The sequence below is a fragment of the Leucopleurus acutus genome, assembly GCF_964270905.1.
Source record: "Leucopleurus acutus genome assembly, chromosome: 14".
NCBI lineage: Eukaryota > Metazoa > Chordata > Mammalia > Artiodactyla > Delphinidae > Leucopleurus > Leucopleurus acutus.
Genome location: NC_139156.1, coordinates 25,211,900 through 25,232,520, shown reverse-complemented (window position 1 = coordinate 25,232,520; position 20,621 = coordinate 25,211,900). Strand labels below are relative to the sequence as shown.

General features: G+C 54.5%; 1 protein-coding gene across 2 annotated transcripts in view; it reads left to right on the top strand.

Moving 5' to 3' along the window:
* The window catches only part of NEURL1 (neuralized E3 ubiquitin protein ligase 1), a gene marked incomplete at both ends in the record, with an annotated part of 77,101 nt that overhangs the window by 40,845 nt on the left and 15,635 nt on the right, over window positions 1–20,621 (top strand). Inside the window, 3 exons of one of the 2 annotated variants that reach the window (XM_082855023.1) lie at window positions 4,314–4,347; window positions 18,165–18,406; window positions 18,848–19,169. In XM_082855023.1, the coding sequence (XP_082711149.1) occupies window positions 4,314–4,347; window positions 18,165–18,406; window positions 18,848–19,169 (598 nt within the window). Of the gene's footprint in view, window positions 1–4,313; window positions 4,348–18,164; window positions 18,407–18,847; window positions 19,170–20,621 lie in introns of those variants that run through there. The other variant, XM_082855022.1, reaches the window with a different exon arrangement.

Here is a 20,621-nt window from a genome sequence, read left to right as displayed (position 1 = left end):
TGCCTTGAGTGTTACCCAGCTGAACTCCACTTCAAGTAGACTTCAAACTCCATGACATTCCATGTCAGTGTAGCCTCTCTGTCTCAGTTTTGCAGCCTGCAAGATGGGGATGATTCTAATCCTGCGGGGATGTGGTGGGGGGTAGGTGTGATTATGTGTGTGAAATACTTGGCACAGTGCCCGGCACACAGTAACTGTTCAATAAATGGTGGCATTTGTAGTCACTTCCGTAGATTTGCTTGTAGATTTCCCTTTCACATCCCCTTTTCACATCCTTTCTGGCTACAGAACAAAGCCCTGCACACATTCAGCCAGAGCCAAAGGGGCCTCATTCCTTGATCCCAGCGTGGCTCCTGCTTGGCTTCTGAAGGGCAGAGGTTGGGTCTCGCTCACGAGTGGGTCCACAGTTGGCACCAGTGAATGCGAGATGAATGAATGACTGATATAGATCAGTGGTTCTCTCGCCCCTTTTAGTAACAGAATGCTTTGGCCAAATGAAAATTTGTGATGTACTGATGAATAAAACAGAAGTGGTGCAGCGCTGGCTGCCACGTCATCTGCAAAGGCCTGGACACTGACCTGGGGAGACAGCAGGGGGAAACCCTCAGACAAAGGACATTGCCACTTCCCACTTAAATTGCGGAAGTGGATTTGTAGGAAACAGGACCCAGGGAAATCTGCTAGAAACCCCCTCGGACAATGGTGCTGTGAAGGCTCAGGGGCCGCCCAGGCTGTGTCTCAATTCTCTTCTCCATTCTCACTCATGTGACCAGAGTGAGGACCACCGCTCACCTGAAGGACTCACCCTGCCCCCATCCATCCCTGCTGGGTTACTTCCCCTCACTCCTGTCTCCAGAGCATTACGCAGATTCAGTTCCATGGGTGAGGTATTTTCTGAGAGGCAGCGTTGTACAGGCATGACACTAGGCCCGAGGAGCCAGGGTGAGTCAGGGGCAGGCCTGACCCCGTGACTGCCACTGTTTTCTCGCCTGGTGCCTTCCGCCCCGTCCCGTGCATTCTGCACGCTGGATGGCAGAGTGACCTTTCAGCAATGTAGGCCTGGTCTTCTTGCCCCCCCTGATGAAACGTATCAGGGGTTCCCTATTGCCCTCAGAAAAAAGGCCAGATTCTTCACCCTGCTCTTTGAGGCCCTCCTGGTTTGTCGCTTGCCCCCAGAAAATTTCCCCAGGCTTCTGCTGCTGTCCCTGCTCCAGACATAAGAACCTTGCTTCCTGAATGGGCTGGGCTCCCTCCAGCCACAGGGCCTTTGCACATGTTATGTTCACTCCCCGGAGCACCCTCCACCCTAACCTACCTCCACAACACAGGGACGTGCCTACTTACCCTTCACTATTGCTTTTCAGGAAAGCCTGCCCCGAGCCCTGCTTTCTTTCAGAGCACTTTTCTAGAATTGTGATTGTACCTTCCTCGCTATACTACTTGATAAATGTCTGTTTCCCTCTGGGCTGTAAGTCCACGAGAGCCAGGGCCTGTCTACTGTCGATCACCATGGTGTCCCCAGTGCATAGCTTAGTGTCTGGCACACAGTAGGTGCTCAATAAGTGTTGGTCATGTTGAATTGCTGAGATGCATCCAAAACGCCAGGGCAAGCAGATGAGGCCACAGCTAGGCTATGGCTGTCCCTGTGTAGGGTACAGTAAGACAGGGGTTTGGGAGAGGCATAGCTCGGGCTCAAAGGAGAGACAGGCTCCAAGAAAGGGGACTCAGTCTGCACCGGGGGCCCTAGCAGGGCTTCCCAGAAGAGGGGTTCCCAGTGCTGGGTGTAGGTGGGATGACCAGGCTGGCCAAGTGGGAGGGGTTGGTGAGGAAGGGCCTAAGCTGGTACATTTAAAAGCAGACAGGTTGAGGGGGGTTGACTCTGCTGCTATAGGAACAGCCTCCAGAGCAGCCTCTTTGCCTCAGTTTCCTCATCCGTAAAATGGGCATAAGAATGCAATTGATCTCTTAGGGTTGTTGTGGGGATTGAACAAGTTAATATGTGTAACGTGCTTAGAACTGTTTGGTGCACGATAAGGCCTTGTGCTTGCCATGCCATTTATGTGATTATTTACCCCATACGAAGCGTTTGGCTTATTTCCTCTCGGTCAGGTTTTGACTTAGCCTCCCTGTCCCGGAGGAACTGGGTCCGTGTACCACTGAGTGTGTATGTGTGTGTACATGTGGCCACACACAGCCGTGAGTAAGCACGTACCCGTAGAAAGGAACCGCCCTGTGTGGAATCGGGTGTCGAAGCTTCTCCCAGAGAGGAGTCTCAGGCAGGCCTCTGGTCTGAGGGGGTGTGGTACTGTGGGCTTGGGGGCTGTCCCACCCCAGGCCTGCCCAGCCTTCTGGCTGGTGACCCTACGTCTGTCCCGAATGCCCCTCCCCCCTCTCTGCCCCTCCCCCAGACCCACTCAGGATGACAGCAGCAGCAGGGTACTGAGCCGGGGGCGCGGGGCCCAACACAGCCCTTCACAGTGTGCAGGTCTCTGAGTTCCATCTGGTACAGGACAGCCCCTGCCTTTCCCACGGCTCCTTCGCCAGCCCCACCCCTTTGCCCACTAGCCTTCCCTCCACAGATATCCCTATTTCACTCTTAAACCCTCCCACAACCTATTTTCTATGAAAGGACTAAGACTGATTTTTTTAAAAAAAACATCTATCATATCACTCTCCTCTTTTCATTAGTTACTTCTATTGCACTTAGACAAGATCTAAGCTTCCTACCATGGCCTACAAGATTCTTATTTTCTGGTTCTTGCCCATCTCTCCAAATTCATCTTGTCCCACCCAGATCTTTCCTTGGGAAACTAGATCCCTGGCCCTGGGGACAGGAGCTGGGGCTGAGCCAGGGCCTGGGAGGAGGGAGCTGTCCTGTTCTCCTGGGAGAGCCTCTGATGGGTGATGTCTGGGAGATTGTCTGCTTGAGTCCTGGCTATGCCTCTGACCTGCTGGGTAACCTGAGCATCTCAGGACCTCCACTTTCTTTTCTGTAAAATGGACGTAACAGAAGCCCCTGCCACCTGGAATAAAAATCAGACAGTGCACGCAGCGCGTGCTGCACGCTGAGCGCTCAGTACGTGGCGGCCGCGCTCTTGGTGATGCCTTGGGGTCCCACCATGCTCGCCTGGGGCTAGAGGGGCCTGCCGTCCCGCCGCCCTCTGCCCTCGCTGCACCTCTCCCTCCGCCGAGTGTGAGGTGCCAGGTTCTGCACCTCAGGATTTCTCCAGAGGCTTTGTGAGTCTGTGGGAGCGAGCGTGTGCTGTGGGTGTGCACTGTGAGGTGTGGATGTGTAGGTGTGTGTGCTGGTGGGCAATAGGTGGCTGTGTGCACAGTGGTGAATGCTTTCAAGTGCTCACCAGTCTGTGTTTGTGCATATACCTGTGATGTAGTATAGACGGGTAGTGCGGTCTGTGTATATTGGTGTGTGTTTTGTACGTCTGTGATTAAAGGAATGGTTTAGTGTGGAGGTAAAAGCGTAGATTCCAGTACCAGACTGCCTGGGTTTGCAGCCCAGCCCTGCCACCTTCTAGGTAGGTAACCTCTTTGTCTCAGTTTTCTCATCTCATTTCTCAGATAGTAATAATAATGGTACCTATTGATAATAACCATATGCTGACCTCATCATTCAGCCTGTGAGGACCAAAGGGGTTAATACTCGTAAAGCACTTGCAGTGGAGCCTGGAAGAAGATAGGAGTGATGTCAGCTCTTTGTTATTAAGCTGCACGAGCCAGATTGTAAGCACCTTGAGGGCAGAGACAAGGTCTGTCTTGCTTACCATGGCATCCTGTCATCTCCCCCAGCGTCTGCGTGTAGCAGGTGCATAATGGCATGTGAATGACTGTAGCCTGGGTGAATGGTGAGGTTGTGTGCGTGTGTGTGTGTGTGTGATGAGGTGTGTGATAGGAAATGTGCATGTGTGAGTCTGTGTGTGTGTCCGTGTGTGTGTCTGCCTGCTCTGGCTGGGGCATCTCCAGTGCTTTCTGGAGCTCGGCTATTTCAGGAAGCCTCCAGTCTCCTCCTCCTTATGTAAATAAACATGACAGATCAGCGCAGGGAGGTGGGGAGGCTCCGGGAGTGGGTGGGAGCTGGGAGGCAGCCGTGAGCGGGGCCAGAGGGGCGTGTGTGCATGTGTGGCCGGCCTTGCGGGCGGCGGGCTGCGTGCGGGAGGGGCAGGCTCGGCCCTGCCATGCCGGCTGCTGCTGGCCACGGAGGAGGGGGGTGGGCAGGAGGAGGGGAGCTGGCCGCCAGGGCGTCTCGGTGACGAGGCCAGCCAGCCAAACGGAGGTGGCCGTGCTACCCGCTGCCCACGATGGGGGGACAGATCACCCGGAGCACCTTTCATGGTAGGACCCTAGCTGATGCCTGAGGGTTTGCCCATCCACAGCCTGGGGACCACCTGGGGAGGCTGGGGCCGAAGGGCACTGGGGCTGAGGGCATGGCCATTCCACCTGCCTCTTCACTCCTTGGTGGACTCTGGGGCTGTGGGAGGGGGTGCCTTTGGGTGACAGGTACTGGGGTCGGGGGGGAAGGCAAGGGGGGCTGGGACAAGCAGGAAGAGAGGTCCTTCCGTGGCAGACAGCAGGAGGTCAGACAGCTGAGTCTCCCCACAAAGTCTCCTTGTCCTCTTACCTCCCCAGGGCGCTGATTGGCATCCAGGGGGGATGTGAGGTCCCAGTGTCCATACTGCCCCCTCCTAGAACTGAGGCAAACCACAGTCAGACAGCTGGGGGGACCTGTTTGTGGGTTCTGGGATGCGGGCCATGGAGGTCAGTGCTGTGCTCCATGGTGGAGCCATGGAGAGATGTGTGGGTACACGCGAATATGTAAGTGTGTGTGTGTGTGTGTGTGTGTGTGTCTGTGTTCATGAGTGTGCATTGGAGGTGTCTGTGGGTAGCTACCTGTGCTGGCTTGTGCCTAAGCACACAGGGGTGCAAACCACATTGCCTGACCTCAGTTCTCAAAGCGTGTGCTTCTGACTCCTGGGGTTCACATCTGTGCTCAGACAGACCGACAGGCAGGCAGCTGAGGTGGTGAAAGGAAGGAGCGCTGGGTGGCCCCCGCTGGCCCCTGCTCCCGTCCCCTCATCTGCCTGGCCCCGGTGCTGTGGTCTTGGGAGTAACATGGCCGATGTGGCACCAGACCCAGAAGGGAAGGCCTTCCCAGGGACTTGTTTTGTCATCGCTGGGCCCCCGTAGTTGGGGTTCCTGTGCAAACTGGCAGGACAGTGTGGGCTGACCCTGGGGGGTCCCTGCCACACTCCACTGTGTGCCCTCCCCCCCTCCTCGGGCAGGGCATTAGGAGGTGGGGCAGCCTCCGTGCTGGGTTCAGTGGGAACCGGGAAAGGGCCGGGAAGGAAGAAGGGTGGTGGCAGGAGTGAATGGGGAGCTGTGGCCAGGACTGGTGACCAGGTGACTTCCCCTTTTCAGGCCCTGGACTTTGAAAGAGTAATTTCTGATTAAAAAAGAAAAAGACAGGGAAGGAGACATGGGAAAAGCAAATCATTGTCTCTCTTAAAAGGCAATGAATTTTATCCTGGGCCCAGAGGGCCAAGTGACAGATGGAAGGCCCTGGAAGACACATAATCCGGAGCTGGCCAGAGGCAGTGCCCGTGGCCTGGGCCTTGGCCTGAGCCTCAGGCTGGGCTGACCTGGGGTGGGGGCACCTCTCTGGGCTCATTGGCTCCAGTGGAGCCTGCTGGCAGAGGGTCTGGAGCCGACTGACATTTTCCACTGGAGTCAGGCTTGGGCAGGCCAGTGGCCTGGGAAGGACAGAGAGGCCCTCAGAACAGGCTCAGGACGCAGCACACCATCCTCCAGCTGCCTTAGAATGCAGGGTTCAGAGGGGATTGAGGACCCCAAGACTACCCGAGACGGCCTGTGGCCGTCAAGAGCTCATGCTCTGGAGTAGATACACATGGGTGGTAGCAAGGGCACGTGTCTCCCTGAGCTTGGTTTTCTCATCTGTCAATGGGGCTAATGATAGTAGCATCCTCACAGGAGTATTGTGAGGAGTACAGGAGACCATGTGAATAAGGACTTAACACAGGGGAAAGCTAAAGCGGAGAGGCATTCTGAGGCCAGGGTCCTATTCCTTCCTCTCCCAACGGGAACCGGAGGATAGCCTGGGGTGCACTGAGAACTCCAGGAGTTGGGCCATTGGGTGAGTGCTAATCAAATGCCCCATCTGCCTTGGCCTCCAACCGCTTACCTGGACCACCTTCCTTAGCCTGGGTCCCCTGTAAGCTGGCCCTGGCCCCGGCCCCGGCCTCAGCCCTCCATCAACACTAACAGGCGATGGGGAGTTGGGAGTTGTGGCGAGGGGGTGTTTGCCTGTGCCCACATGGCCCCTTAGCCAGGACCCTGCATGCGTGTCCACACATGTCCTCACCCGTGTCCGTACCTACGTGTCCCCACACCTGTCCACTGGCTGCCCCGGTGGCTTTGGTTTCACCTCCTTCTGGGAGGGGAGTTGGGGGGAGTGGGAGGTGCAGGGGGTTCACTCCTTCCTAGGGGTGCTCTCAGCAGCCTGACTCCTGAGGACATAGTTACATGGCTCCTGCTGGTATTTTCACGTGAGCCTTGGGGGTCTGATTTGGCTCAAGCTGAAGATTTTGGGTTGCCCTGTGAGAGGTGAGGGGTTGTGTGGGCGTATCTAGTTGTGTGTTTGTGGGCGTGTCCTGGCTGTTTCTGTTTCTGGTGACTGCAGATCGTGTGTATCTGGGTTTTAGGTCTTTTTCTGTGTATACCCGCGTAGTGTGTAACTATCTGTGCCATATTTAAGAGACTGAGTATTTTGTGTCTGCGTTTCCATGTGTGAGCAGCCACACAGTTTCACATTTGTGAGACTGTTATTCTGTAGAGGTCAGTGTTTCTGCGCGAGTCGTGTGTGTGTGCGTGCGCGCGCGTGCGCGTGGGTGCGCTGGTGGTGAGGAGTCCGGCTCCTCTGGGACCAGCCTGGCAGGGGACCCTTGGGAGAGATGAATTCTCATTTGGTTTCAGCAGTTACATGCTTGATCTTTTTCATCAGGCAGATTTCCAGAGCTGCTCCCCGTCTTTAGGGCAGGATGGGGGTGGGGAGAGCACAGAGCGAGGCAGCCCCGGTCCTGGGAAGCCCCCCTCCCCTCTCCTTCCCAACCCTCCCCTCCTCTTCCCTGCCCTCCTCCTTTACTTTCTTTAAGGCTCCTCCCTCCCGCCTCAGGGCAAGGGATGGGCCCGTTGCTGAGGGGCTGATATGCGGATGACACACACACATGCGCCCAGACGTACATGTCACCCCCAGGTCTCTGGACCCACAAATCCTAGTTGCTGGGGTGTAGGGACCTGAGAGATTGGTTCCCACTGTCCTTTTACAGAAGGGGATGCTGTGGCTCGGAAAGGGAAATGGCTGACTGAGGTTGCATAGTTAGCGGCTCAGAGGGAATCCAGACCTCATCCCTTCGGCAGCTAACTCCCTGCTTCCCCTCCTTGGGTTCCTAATTCTCACTCAGGCAGCAGGGGACAGGCCATCACAGGGACTTGGGAGATCTGGGATTAGCACAGAAGGAGCCTCCTCTCTCCCGGCAGCAGCTCTGGAGTTTTAGGCCAAGGTGAGCTCCCCAGAGCCTGGCAGGTGTGTCTTGAACATACGTGACACACACACACACACACACACACACCCCACTTGTGCCTGTAGGCTCCAGAGGCGGTGGGGAGGGAGGAATCAGGTTGATCCATCTGTGTTCTCTTCACCCAGCCCAGTGTCTGGCACCTGGTGGCACTCAGCAGATGCTTGGTCACTGAGTAAGAGGGAAGAGTGTGGGGCACGGGCCCCGGGCTGCTGGATCACATCGCAGTTGGAGCTGCAGGTGGCCTGGGGGGGGGGGGCGATGGGGTGGAAGATGTGAGCCCTGAGCTGGCTGACAGGCCAGGTAGGGCTGGAGAGGGAGTGGGACGCGTGTTCTTGGTGAGAGTTTGAATCCTGTTCTGCTCTTACTGGCTGTGTGACTTGGGGTCAGTGCCTTTATTTGTCTGAGTCTCAGTGTCCACTTTCATAAATTGGGGGTGGGAGGGTTTACCTGGAAGGGCTGTAGAAAGAGTAAGTGAGCTAACTGGCATAAAGGGCAGCCCGCCTGGTACACAGCAAGCACTCTGTAAACGGATGTGAAGGTTTCCCCGAAGGTTCCTCCAGGCCCGTGTGTGCTCGTAAGTGTGTACAGACAAGCGCCTGTCTGCCTTTAAGGACCAAGACTGCATCTTCTGTCTCCTCCAGCCCTGGCAGGCCCCCGGGACAGAGCGTTCCCTGGGTGCTGTGTCCACATTAGGCGCACACCCACTGTGTGTATATGCACACATGTGCACGCGAGTGAGTGTGGATTTGTGTCAGGGGAACTGAGGGTGATGGTCTGCGTGGTGTGTGGATTTATGTGACTGAGCCATGCTCCCCCTCATTCTCTCAGGCCTGGCTTGGGGGCTTTGGGGGCTTTGGGGGGTGGGGGGCGCTGGGAAGACAGGGACCAGGAGGCGAACTCAGAATGGTTATCATCTGGAATCTTGGGGTGGGATAGGGCAGGAGTAGGAGGAGGGCTGGTTCCCTCCCTGAAGTGAAGATATTGGGAGACGCACCTCTATGCCCATCTGGTTGCTGGAAACGTCAGAGCCTGGGATGCCGTGGAGTGAGTGAGAGCAGGAGGCTCCATGTGGAGATTAGCTTGGCTGTGAGGGTGCCCCTCCTGCCCACTCCCTGCCACTCTCCTTTGCCCACCTCGTCCCTGTGGATTCATTCGGTCTTCCAGGGACCAGCAGGACCTGCTGTACGCGTAGCCGAGCTCTCTGGGGCAGATGACTGGGTGCTAACGTGGCCCCTAACCCTAAATGACAAAGGCATATTCATGGGGGCTGCAGAGGTCATGGAGAGACTGACCAGGGTGCAGTGGAGCGTTCATGTAGGGCAGAGGGGACCGAGCACGCTGGCCAGCTAGCTGTGGCCCAGTGAGGATGGCTGCACAGCCAGACAGATCTGAGTTCAGAGCCCAGCTCTACCACTTACTAACTGTGTGACCCTGGGCAAGTTATTACCTCTCAGAGCCTCTGTGTCCTTATCTATAAGATGGAACTAAGTGATCTGTACTGCTGCATAACAAAATACCCCAAAAGTTAGTGGCTTAAAACAGCAAACAAACAAACATTTAATTATCTCACATTTTCTGTGGGTCGGGAATCTTGACACGGTTTAGTTAGGTGCCTCCAGCTTAATGTCCCTTGTGAAGTTACGGTCAAGTTGTTGGCTGGGGCTGCAGGCTCATCTGAAGGCTTGCCTGGAGGCGGAGCCACATCCAGGCTTACTCACATGGTGACTGGTGGTCCCTGGTCCCTCCCACATGGGCCTCTCCACAGGGCTACCTTACATGGCTGGCTTCCCCAGAGGGAGCGACCCGAGAGAGGTAAGAGAAAGTAATCAAGAGAGAGGCCAAAGGTTTTTTTTTTAAATTAATTAACTAATTTTATTTATTTTTGTTTGTGTTGGGTCTTCATTGCTGTGCACGGGCTTTCTCTAGTTGCAGCGAGCTGGGGCTACTCTTCGTCGCAGTGTGTGGGCTTCTCATTGTCGTGGCTTCTCTTGTTGTGAAGCATGGGCTCTAGGCGCATGGGCTTCAGTAGTTGTGGCACATGGGCTCAGTAGTTGTGGCTCGCGGGCTCTAGAGCTCAGGCTCAGTAGTTGTGGCGCACGGTCTTAGTTGCTCCGAGGCATGTGGGATCTTCCTGGACCAGGGATCGAACCCATGTCCCCTGCATTGGCAGGAGGATTCTTAACCATTGTGCCACCAGGGAAGCCCAGGCCAAAGGTTTTTTATAACCCAGTCTTGGGAGTCCCGTCCCATTACTTCAGCTGTTAGAAGCTAGTTTCTAGGTCCACTCCACACCCAAGGGGAGAGGATTACAAATGGGCTTACAGGATTACAGGGGACTGCTAGTAGGTGGAGGTGGGGATCACTGGGGCATCTTCGAGGCTGCTTGCCACAGATCCCTAACTTTCAGGGCTTGGGAGAATGAGACAAGGTTGTACAAGAAAGGAATCAGGTGCCTGATATAGGAAAAAAAAAACCTCGCGATTTTTCTCCTTCTTCCTGCAGGCAAGTGGGGAGTGCTGGAAGGTTCTGGAGCAGGCAGGGCTGTAGTCAGACATGGAGTGTGGAATCTTGGTGCTGGGCAGTGAAGGAAGCTGTCCCTTTGGTCCCCTCTTTCTCTAATTTCACCACGGGACACCAGAAAGGGCAAGGCACCAAGTAGGTGCTCCTTGGACACTTGCCAGTTATCAGTGGCTTGAAGAACTGAACAGTAGCAGTTCAGTCAATGGCTTTTATTGAGCACCTGCTGTGTGCTCTGAGCTAGGCCCTGGGGAAACAGCAGTAAAAAAAAAAAAAAAAAAAGGCAATGGTCTCTGCCCTCCGGAGGCTCACAGCCCATCAGGGAGACAAGCAAATAACCCTGAAGCCGTTCCTAGCCAGAGAGCTGCACCACAGAGCACAGAAAATGGTCTGAGTGACTCGACCTCTACCAAGGATGGCACATGCCCAGAACCATCCTGGGTGTGAAGAAGACAAGTCAGTGCATTACATATAGTGGGTGCTTCAAGGCATTTGGGCTTAATTCTGTGGAGGATCCAGAGTTGAGAAAGGCTGCTGGGGTGATGGATGCTCTCTTAGGGGCATATGGGATCCTTGGACTTGGTCTGGGGATCAGAGAGACTTCTGGGAGAAAGGGGGCTTTAAAATCAAGGTCTGAAGGAAGAGTGAGAGAAAGGCAGGTTTATAGGTGGGAAGGAGGAAGGAATGGTTCCCAGCAGAGAAAGGGGCTTGGGCCAGCCCTTGAGGCTAGAGGCAGGTGAGGGAGGTGGGCCCCTTGAGGGGGAACCCAGAGAAATTCACATCTGTGTAGTTTTACTTTCATCTCTCTCAGGGCCCTCCCCCACCTGCTCTCCCGAATCTCCCAGGCTTTTCCCCCAGAGGGAGCCCTGTTCAGTGGCTGTGTGTAAACCAGCCCCAAGTCAGGACCACCCTGGCAATCTGGGATTAGGACGTTTGGGATAAATTAAAATAGAAGTGTCTAGCCTCCCACTGGGCGTAAATGAACAGATCATTTCCTGTGGTGGTGGTTGTTGCTTTTATAAGAAATAATAAGACCTTATGTTGGAATCAGGTGTTAAAGTCTGAAACATTCTTTCACACCTGTGAACTCACTGGGTTCTCACAATGGCCTGGAGAGGTGGGCAGGGCAGCTATGATGACCCTGTTTTACAAAGAAAAAAATTAAGGTCCAGAGAGGTGAAGCACCTTGCCCAGAGTCACACAGCAAGTCTGTGGCATGGCCGGGTTTTGAAACCACGGTCTCCTGCCTCCAGGGCTCGTGCTCTTTGCCCTGTCTTGTACTGTCCAGAAAGTGAGGTAAGCCTCCCTCATTGGAGATGCAAATGATCGTGTCAGCGCTGGTATTCAGGTCCGCAGGCTCAGAACATAGTGGGATCCTGAACACAGTGGGATCCCGCTGGGCCTTGAAAGATGGGTGGGATTTGGAGAGGTGTGGGTGGGGCAGGGAGAGAAGATATGCAGGGCAGGGGAAATAGCTTGAGCAAAGGCGTAGGAGAGTGCAGATTGATGTCAATTGCAACAACGATAATATAATTATTAGAAACTATTATTAATAATAGAATTATTAATAACTATTATTATAGCAGCTACTTACTAGATTCGTTTTAAATACAGCATCTCTTTAATTCTTGCAAGAATACCAGGAAGGTCTGCCATGGTCCCTATTTTACAGATGAGAAAAATGGGGTCTCAGAGTTGGGTTTGGAGGCAGCAGGCCTCCTGGGTTCACATCTGGGCTCTTTACTCTGGCTGGGTGACCTTGGTGAGTAACTTCACTTCTGAGGACCTGTGTCATTGGGGGTGTAATGAAGACACTGCCTGTTCAGCCACATAGAGGTTGGTTATTTTCAACGGTCATTGCTCCCTCCCTCTCTCCTTGGCAGCCCAGCTCAACAGAGCCTGGGCACTCGGGGCTCTGCCAGGCTGGTTCTGAGGCAGAGTGTGGGCGGGGGCAGTAGGAAGGTCACTCCGGAGGCTACATTGTGTCTTGGCATCTCTGCCTGGGACCCCACCGAGAGGCAGGAATGTGGTCCGGAGCTGGCTGAGGGTCACCCGGAGGGCTGGCCAGGCTTGTGTCTGGCAGCTCATAAATGCCCAGGAGGAATGGGCTGCCGGGGTGGGGTGGGGGAGCTTCCAGTGTGTCAGCAGCAGCCTCGCCTGGCGGGGTGCTCCCACTGTGGCTCCCGAAACGCCTGTAAACCTGTCACTAAGGGGAGCCTCCCTGGGAGCTCTGCTGGGAGCAGATGGCGAGATTGGGGCTCTACCCAGGACCGCTGGCCACTGGGAGAGCAGTTGTGCAGCTCACAGGCCCAGCGTCTTCAGGCCCTTTGCTGTGGCCGCTCCCCTGGCTGGGACTGGCCAGCACCTCCTCCACACAGCCTTTCCCCACTATGCCTGCCATCTTGGGCTCCTGGGGAAAATGAGCTCTAGTGTTAGCTTCTGAGTAGGACAAAGGACCCTGGATGTGGCTTTGGAAGATCAGGGTTCAGGTCCCAGCTCTGCACCTTAATTGCTGTGTGACCTCAGGCAAGTTGGTTAACCAGTCTGAATTGCAACTCATTCATCCATAGAATGGGGATTTTAAGGGGTCATAGTGTATGTTAAAGTATAGGGAGGGAGCCCTGCCCTCAGCTGTCCCTCTGGCCCTTGGCATCAGAGCTGTGCTCAGGATTAATTCTCATTTTGCTTTCTCTCCTTCCTCACCCAGGATCATAATACCAGCTGAGATGGAGGAGGGAGGTAGCAGAAGCAGGGACAGCAGGGGTTGGGGAGGGGGTGATCACCCTGGTCAGGGCTGCCACGTTGGATACCTGTGAAGGTTGTATTTCTTATTGTAGCCCACGAGAATGGCGCTCCCTGGAGGCATGTAGGGCAGAGCCTATGTGGCTGTACGTGGCAGCCCTGGCCCTTGTTCAAAGAGGAGTGATGAAGACTGGGCTAGGGCCACGGCGGTGGGGAGGACAGGAGAGTGCGGGGCCCAGGGATGTTTATTTCAGAGGTGGGATTGGCAGGTTGGATGTGGGGTGCTCGGACTCCACTGGGGCCTGGGAACATGGTGCGGCTGGCGGGTTAAGGTCAGGAATTCAACGGGGGCCTGGTGAGCAGCAAGTGACTGTGGTCCATGGGCAGGAGATGCCTAGTAAGTCAGAAAGGGTTTTCACATCGCTCCCACAGAGGTGGCTCAGTGGGCAGAGACCACACTGGTCTCTGTGGGCAGGAAGAGGCCGGCACAGCACTTAGCAGGCCCAGGAATCGGTGAAGCTGCTTTGCAGCTGCCAGAGTGCTCTCTTCAGACCTACAGGGGACAGGGAACGGCACAGCCACTTCACTGAAGTGGAGGGAACTTAAGGCTGAGAGTGGTAGCCCCGACCAGGCTTTGGGGTCTCCTGTCAGATGGTCCAATCCTAGGATCTGCCTGTGGTGGGTTGCTGGGGGCTGTGGGTCAGAGATTCCAGCCCCGCTTTCCTCCCATCTTCATAAAGACCTGATTTGTTAGTCATTGTTGCTGCTTTTGAGGTATAATTTATGGACACTAACATTCACCCTTTTCAAGTGTATATTTTGGTGAGTTTTGATAAATGTATAATTTGTATAACCACTACCACAATTACGGTATAGAACATTTCTGTCGCCATAAAAACATCTTTGTGTTGCTTTCCTCTTCCCCAAACTCCGATACCCACTGATCTTTCTGTGTCTGCACTTCTGCCTTTTCCAGACTGTCACACAAATGGAATCAGACTGTATGTAGCCTTTTGAGTCTGGCTTCCTTCACTTAACATGCTTTTGAGGTTCCTTCTTGTTGTGTCATAGTTCTGTTCATTTATTGCAGAGTAGTATTGATCGTGTGGATGTACCGTGTTTTATTTATCCATTCGTCAGTTGGAGGGCATTTGAGTTGTTTCCAGTTTGGGTTATTTTGAATAAAGTTGCTGTCCATTTGCGTACAGGTCATTGTACAGATGTCTTCATTTCTCTTGGGTAAGTGCCCACGAGCGTGATTGCTAGGTCATATGGTAGGTGTTTTACTTATAAGAAGCTGCCAGGCCATTTTCCACGTTGGCTGCACCGTTCTGCATCCTATCAGTGATGGATGAGGGCTGTGTGTGAAAACACGGTTTGCAGTTCCCTGTCTGGCAGGATACACACCTGTAGTGTGGAGGCAACATAATAGAATGCCAGGTATCCCCCTGTGTGGGACACGGATGAACATGTTTTTCATGTTTTATCAGTTATGACCATATTTAAAAAGTGTATCCAAACCCATGCTTTCTTGGCTGTTAATGCTGAATGGCTAAGACCCTGGCCCTGTAGTCAGATTGCTTGGGTTTGGCTCCGAAAGCCCCATCCTGCTGGCTGTGTGACCTTGGGCAAGCTGCTCAATCTCTCTGAGGCTGATTCATCATCAGGTAAATGGGCTTATACTGTCCCTTCTACCTCATCAGTTTGCTGTGAGGGTGAAACCAGTAAGTATATGTAAAACTCTCAGTTCAAAGCCTGGCACGTGTTAGCACTTGATGAATGGCTGCCATTATTATTAGATGTATGGCCCATGTGTAGTAGATGTGTGTTCTGTGTGTACTGCCTTGTGCATCCATGTGTATATGAGTACATGTGTGTGCACGCACTACATGTGTAAATGTGCGATTCCTGGTCTAATGGGTAAGGGCAGGAATAAGTCTCTTTCCCTCCTCTGTCTCCTGGGTTCTGGGTTACCCTCACGTGCTCACAGGTGTATGTGGGTACCCGTGAACGTGCCTTTTTCTGAGGTCACTTGTCTGGGTGCACACTGTACCCCCAGGGACCAAGGTTCCCCCATTCCCATTCTCTATCTGTTCGGCTGTCAGCCAGGGAGGCTGGGCCTGTGCTGCCCTCGCCCACGCAGTACCCTCCCTGTGGGTGGGAGGCCCTGGGGAATGGTCCTTCCAGGGTCTGGGTCTCTGGTCCCTGGGTGTCTTCACCATATTTGTCCTGAACCAGTGTTTCCTGGATCTTTATCCAGGGCCCCGGGATCCCAACTGGGATAGGCAGGAAGGAGAGGAAGTGTTTTGAAGGCAGCCGAGGCCCTGCAGTTCATCCATGGATTCTGAGCGGAGGCTGCAGCGGGGGCCCCATAGGAGAGGCTCTCGTCAGCTGCCGGGCTCAGCAAGTTTAAAAACTGCTTTATTGAAATACAATTGACACACACTGAACCACAGGTGTTTAAGGCGTATGACTGGATAGGTTTTGACATATGCACGTAACAGTGAAGCCATCACCACAATCAAGATGGTGAACACATCTGTCACCTCTCACCCCAAGTATTCCCTCCTGCCCCTACCATCCCCAGGTCCACTAGTCTGCTTATTATCACTCTAGCTTAGTTTCTGTTTTATAGAATTGGTACCAGTGGGACAGAGTGGAAGGAGAGGAAGGGTTTTAAAAGGGGTAGAAGCCCTGCAGTTGCTCTGTGGACTGTATCTGCATTTTTTTAAAAAAAACTGGCTTCGCTCAGCGTGATGATTTTGTAATTCATCCGTGTTGCTGCTACTGTCAGTAGTTCATTCCTTTTTCACTGCTGAGTAGTATTCTGTTGTATAGACGTACCACATTTGTTATCCATTCACCCAGCAGGTATTTCTTCTTTTATGCTTTCATTTCTGCATATGTACACAGCCCTAAACAGTGTATGATGTTACCTTTCACCAATGGTATTTTTTGAAAGCAAGAGGCAAGCTCTTTCTGAGACTGGCCTGAGCCTAGTGGGTACCTCTTCTAGGTGGGGCACCTATATCCAGTGCCACACGTTGCTCTCACCTCAACTGTCCTCTTCCATGGAATGACCTCCCCTGCTCTGTGCTATTCAGGGGTCATTCAGCTTCTTTGGGTGGCCTTCCCAGACTGTCTGGGTCTCCTCTGAGCAATTCCAGCCTTCACTGCTTGGTGGCTTTCAAAGCCCTTGAGCACCATTCTTGGTTCCTTCGTGAGAGCAAGGTGAGCCCCGCCTTGTGCCACCCTCAACTCGTGGGCCTGGCATGCAGGAAGCAACTCCAGAGAGGCCAGGACGCTGATACTCAGGGTATCTGGCTGGCTCTGGACTGTGGATGCTGGTGTCTGGGGCCCTTTGGGAAGGAGGAAGCAAAGATGCAAAGTGTTGCAAACCAGTGCAAATACTGGACCAAAGTCTGGCCTTCCCGCCTTCCGGGATTCTCCCCTCCTTCTCTCCTCTCTGCCTGTCTTCCATCCCCTTCCTGGAAACCCCTCCCCTCTCGTTAGGGTGGGGAAGGCCTCTGGGCTAACCAGGCTTTCTGTATTATTAAATTCTTGCCTTGGAGGGACCAAAATTTGAAACATCCCAGATGGCCTCCGTCACATTCTGCGGTTTTCTGCGTCCCCACCCCATCTTCCCCATCCTCTGTGTCTCTTCTCAAGATGACCGGATGGGCAGGAGCTGCCCTTCCTGATGGATGAGACACAGATCTTGGGGAAGAAATGAACCCCCCCACCCCGAGCCCCCAGCTGCCAAGGCTGTGCATTAATGCTACCAATGCTGCTGATACCTGGCTTAGAGTCACGGAGTGGAGGCCACTTATTGTGCCAGAGGGGAAGTGACTTCCCCAAGGTCACATGGCCAGTTAGTGACAGACACAAGCCACCTGGCACCACATCCCATGTCCTTTCCTCTCTCTGCCCTGCCTCCTGGATGCCAACCTCACATGTTTGTAAAGTGCCTTATGAACCAAGCCCTGCTTATGGAAGAAAGCACAGTGCCTCCCTGGCTAGGGGTTCTTGAAGCAGATCCGAGTTCCTAGGAAGCCTGGGCGAAAAGGCCGGCCTGTGTTCAAGATGTCGTGGGCATGGGCAGTGTAAAGCAGGAAGGCAGCCTTGGGAGGAGGGAGGAGGGAGGAGGGAGGAGGGAGGTGGCCCCGGAGGAGGGAGGAGATGGGCATGCTCCTGGGGCTGACGCTGCAGAGGCTGCCTCACCCACCTTCCTGGTCTCCAGTGCCAGCGCCATGGTCAAGTGTTCACTGCAGCCCAGCCTTGTCAGTCCAGCTCCAAAGCCTTCTCCTCCTCCCCTCCTCCAGGAGGCCTTCCTGGGAAGTGACCTACCTTTTGGTGCATATTACTGTCTGCCATTTGTATTGCAGTTTCTGTCCCTATCTTATCTCCCTTCCTGGACTGTTGGCTGCTTGAGGACAGGATCCATGTATGTTTCATGCCTTATCTTCAGTGCCTAGGACAGGGCTTGGTATTCAGTAGATACATAATGAATATTTGTTGAGTAAAATACATGGTGGTGGTAGTGAGTGACAGTGAATGGTGTTGGATGTTGGTTGTAAATTGTGGCTTGTCACAATGCTAGAGTGCGGAAAGTAAATGGTGGTAAATACTGGGGAGGAGCAGTAGATGGTAGTTGTTGGTGGTCTGTGACAGATGGGGCTAGATGGTGGTGGTGGAAGGTGACGGGTGAAGGGTGGGGCGGACGGTGGTGGGAGGTGATGAGTGAAGGGTGGGGGCAGATGGTGGGGGGAGACGGGTGAAGGGTGGGAGTAGATGGTGGTGGGGGGAGACGGGTGAAGGGTGGGGCAGATGGTGGGAGGTGATGAGTGAAGGGTGGGAGTAGATGGTGGTGGGAGGTGACGGGTGAAGGGTGGGAGTAGATGGTGGTGGGAGGTGACGGGTGAAGGGTGGGAGTAGATGGTGGTGGGAGGTGATGGGTGAAGGGTGGGGGCAGATGGTAGGAGGTGATGGGTGAAGGGTGGGAGTAGATGGTGGTGGAAGGTGATGAGTGAAGGGTGGGGGCAGATGGTGGGGGGAGACGGGTGAAGGGTGGGAGTGGATGGTGGTGGGTAATAAATGGTGGTAGGTGGTGAAGTGGGAAATAGCGGGAGAAGGAAGGTGGCAAAAAGTGGCAGTGGTGCTAAGGGGCAAAGATGGTGGAAATCCTGGGCAGTGGTGACTTCTGCTTATGCCCCAGCCCTCTGCCCTTCCCTAGGGGACCCTGGTCCAGCTCTTGGACTGTCAAATTCTCTGACGCTGTGGCTTGTTCCTTTGCAGACTCCATCGGGGGCCCCTTCCCTGTCACCTCTCACCGATGCCACCACAAGCAGAAGTACTGCCCACCGGTGCTGCCCAGTGGGGGGCTCCCGGCCACGCCACTGCTCTTCCACCCACATACCAAGGGCTCCCAGATCCTCATGGACCTCAGCCACAAGGCCGTCAAGAGGCAGGCCAGCTTCTGCAATGCCATCACCTTCAGTAACCGCCCGGTCCTCATCTATGAGCAAGTCAGGCTGAAGGTGGGGCCTCCCTCCCTGTTCCCGTCACGGCGTCCCCCTGGGGCCTCTGGACGTTCCTGCCAGGCACCGCCTTCTGCTAACAGCCATCACTACCCCCTGCCCCTTCTCTTTCCTCCCTACCGCACTTCTACCCTTCTTCATCCCTCCTCTTTCTCTCTCCTCCTCCTTACTCCTTTCTCAACCTTCCCTGCATGACGGAGAAGGAACGGGAGAGGGGAGTGGCCATGGGGAGGTGATGGGAGATGATGGTGGGAGGTGAGAACTAGCTCTCGCTCGACTGGTGGGGGCTCCTGGGGGAGGGAGAGGAGCCCAAATAGCGGGTGAGCTGGGCGGTGTGACTCCCCATAGGAGTCTCTCTGGGGGTGGTCTGCAGAGAAGGGCACAGCCCCTTCCCCTCGGGCTCACTGATGGTGTGTCTGAGGCCACCCCCCTGCCGCCCAGATCACCAAGAAGCAGTGCTGCTGGAGCGGGGCGCTGCGGCTAGGCTTCACGAGCAAGGACCCATCCCGTATCCACCCTGACTCACTGCCCAAGTACGCCTGCCCCGACCTGGTGTCCCAGAGCGGCTTCTGGGCCAAGGCGCTGCCCGAGGAGTTTGCCAACGAGGGCAACATCATCGCCTTCTGGGTGGACAAGAAGGGCCGTGTTTTCTACCGCATCAACGACTCGGCCGCCATGCTCTTCTTCAATGGGGTCCGTACCGCCGACCCGCTCTGGGCCCTGGTGGACGTCTACGGCCTCACGCGGGGCGTCCAGCTACTTGGTGAGTGCCCACTCCCTCTGGCCCCTTAGGTGCAGGGCACACTTCTGGTGCTGTGGTCTGACTTGACTTGGTTCTATCAGGCATGGGGCTCCCTCCCCCACTGGTAGCAGCCCTGGGGCTGACTGGGCACTGGGACAGCTCTGGGAGCCTTGATGTGAACTGCAGAGCATCCCTTCTTCCAGGCCCACAGCTGTGGCAAGTGGAGCCTGGAGAGATTTCTGCCCTCTGTGGTCCCTCAGGTTGTGCCTTTGAGCCGTGTGCGACCTTCATGATCATGTATGGCAGCCTCAAAGACCCCCTCACCCCCAGGAAGTAATTAATATTAATCATCATAACTACAGTTTACAGAGCACTTACTGTGTGCCAGGCACTTTGTTATTGCCGTTCTCGTAGCAACCCCGGGAGGCAGACTCCCTCACTGGGCCCGTGGAGGCCAGCCTCAAGCTCAGGGAAGTTGTCGTTGGCCCTAGGAGGCGCTGCAAGGCTCAGCCCCAGGTGAGCCCTGGCCCCTGGGCTCTGCAGCCTTCCAGGAGGTCCAACCCCACCTTAGTCCTTTTTGCAGGGATATGGGTGAAAGGGGTAGGAGGGGACAGCAGAAGGCACGAGGGGGGCTAAGACTCTTCTGGCTGCTTCTGGGCCCCCAGTGTGAGTAAGGCTACTACAGGGGAGTGAGAGGGCAGACATCCTGTGGGAGGTGAGGAGGAGGGGCATTAGAAAGTATTCTAGGGCTGCTAAAGTACCAGGCTTCCTGGCAAGGGCACACACAGACCCTAAAATGCCAGGGCTGGAAGGGGCCTCAGAGTCTCAGACTTCCTTGGGTCTCACAGCGAGTTGGTGGCTGAGGTGGGGCTGGAATCCAGGTCACCTGACTCCCAGTCCAGGAATCCCACTTTGCTGCCCTTGAGCATGTGTAGGCAAGTGTGTGTGCATGTGCACACATAGACTGGGTACAGGTCAACCCACTGGCAAATTGGCTGTGTCTCCAGGAGGATCCTGGATGAACCTCAGATCTTCCATCTATAAAATGGGTTGGTAGGAAAATTAAATCCAACTAAAGAGGCTATGAGTAAAGTGCCCAGCATAGTCCTGGGTACCAAGTCGATGCTCAAGCCAATGTTTGCTCTTCCCATCTCCCATCCCTGTCCCACATCCCTGCAGAGAAAACTGCCATGGAGGTGGTGGAAAAACGTTTTTTCTTTTTGTCCTTTCTGACTTCAGAGCCTAGAAACAGTGAAGCTCTTTTTTTTCAGAACACTTTTATTTGAGTAAAAAGATAGTTAAAAAGAAAAAAGACTGTGAAAATAAAAACAAAGAAATGAGTAATCGTTAGAAGTCTTTCTGTGTGAAGGAGGGATCCGTGTCTTACCCAGCTAGTTTCCTCTCCAGGGTGGAATCTTGTGCCTGGTGTGTACAGGACCCTGAGGAATATTTGCGGTGTGGGTAGGGGAGAGT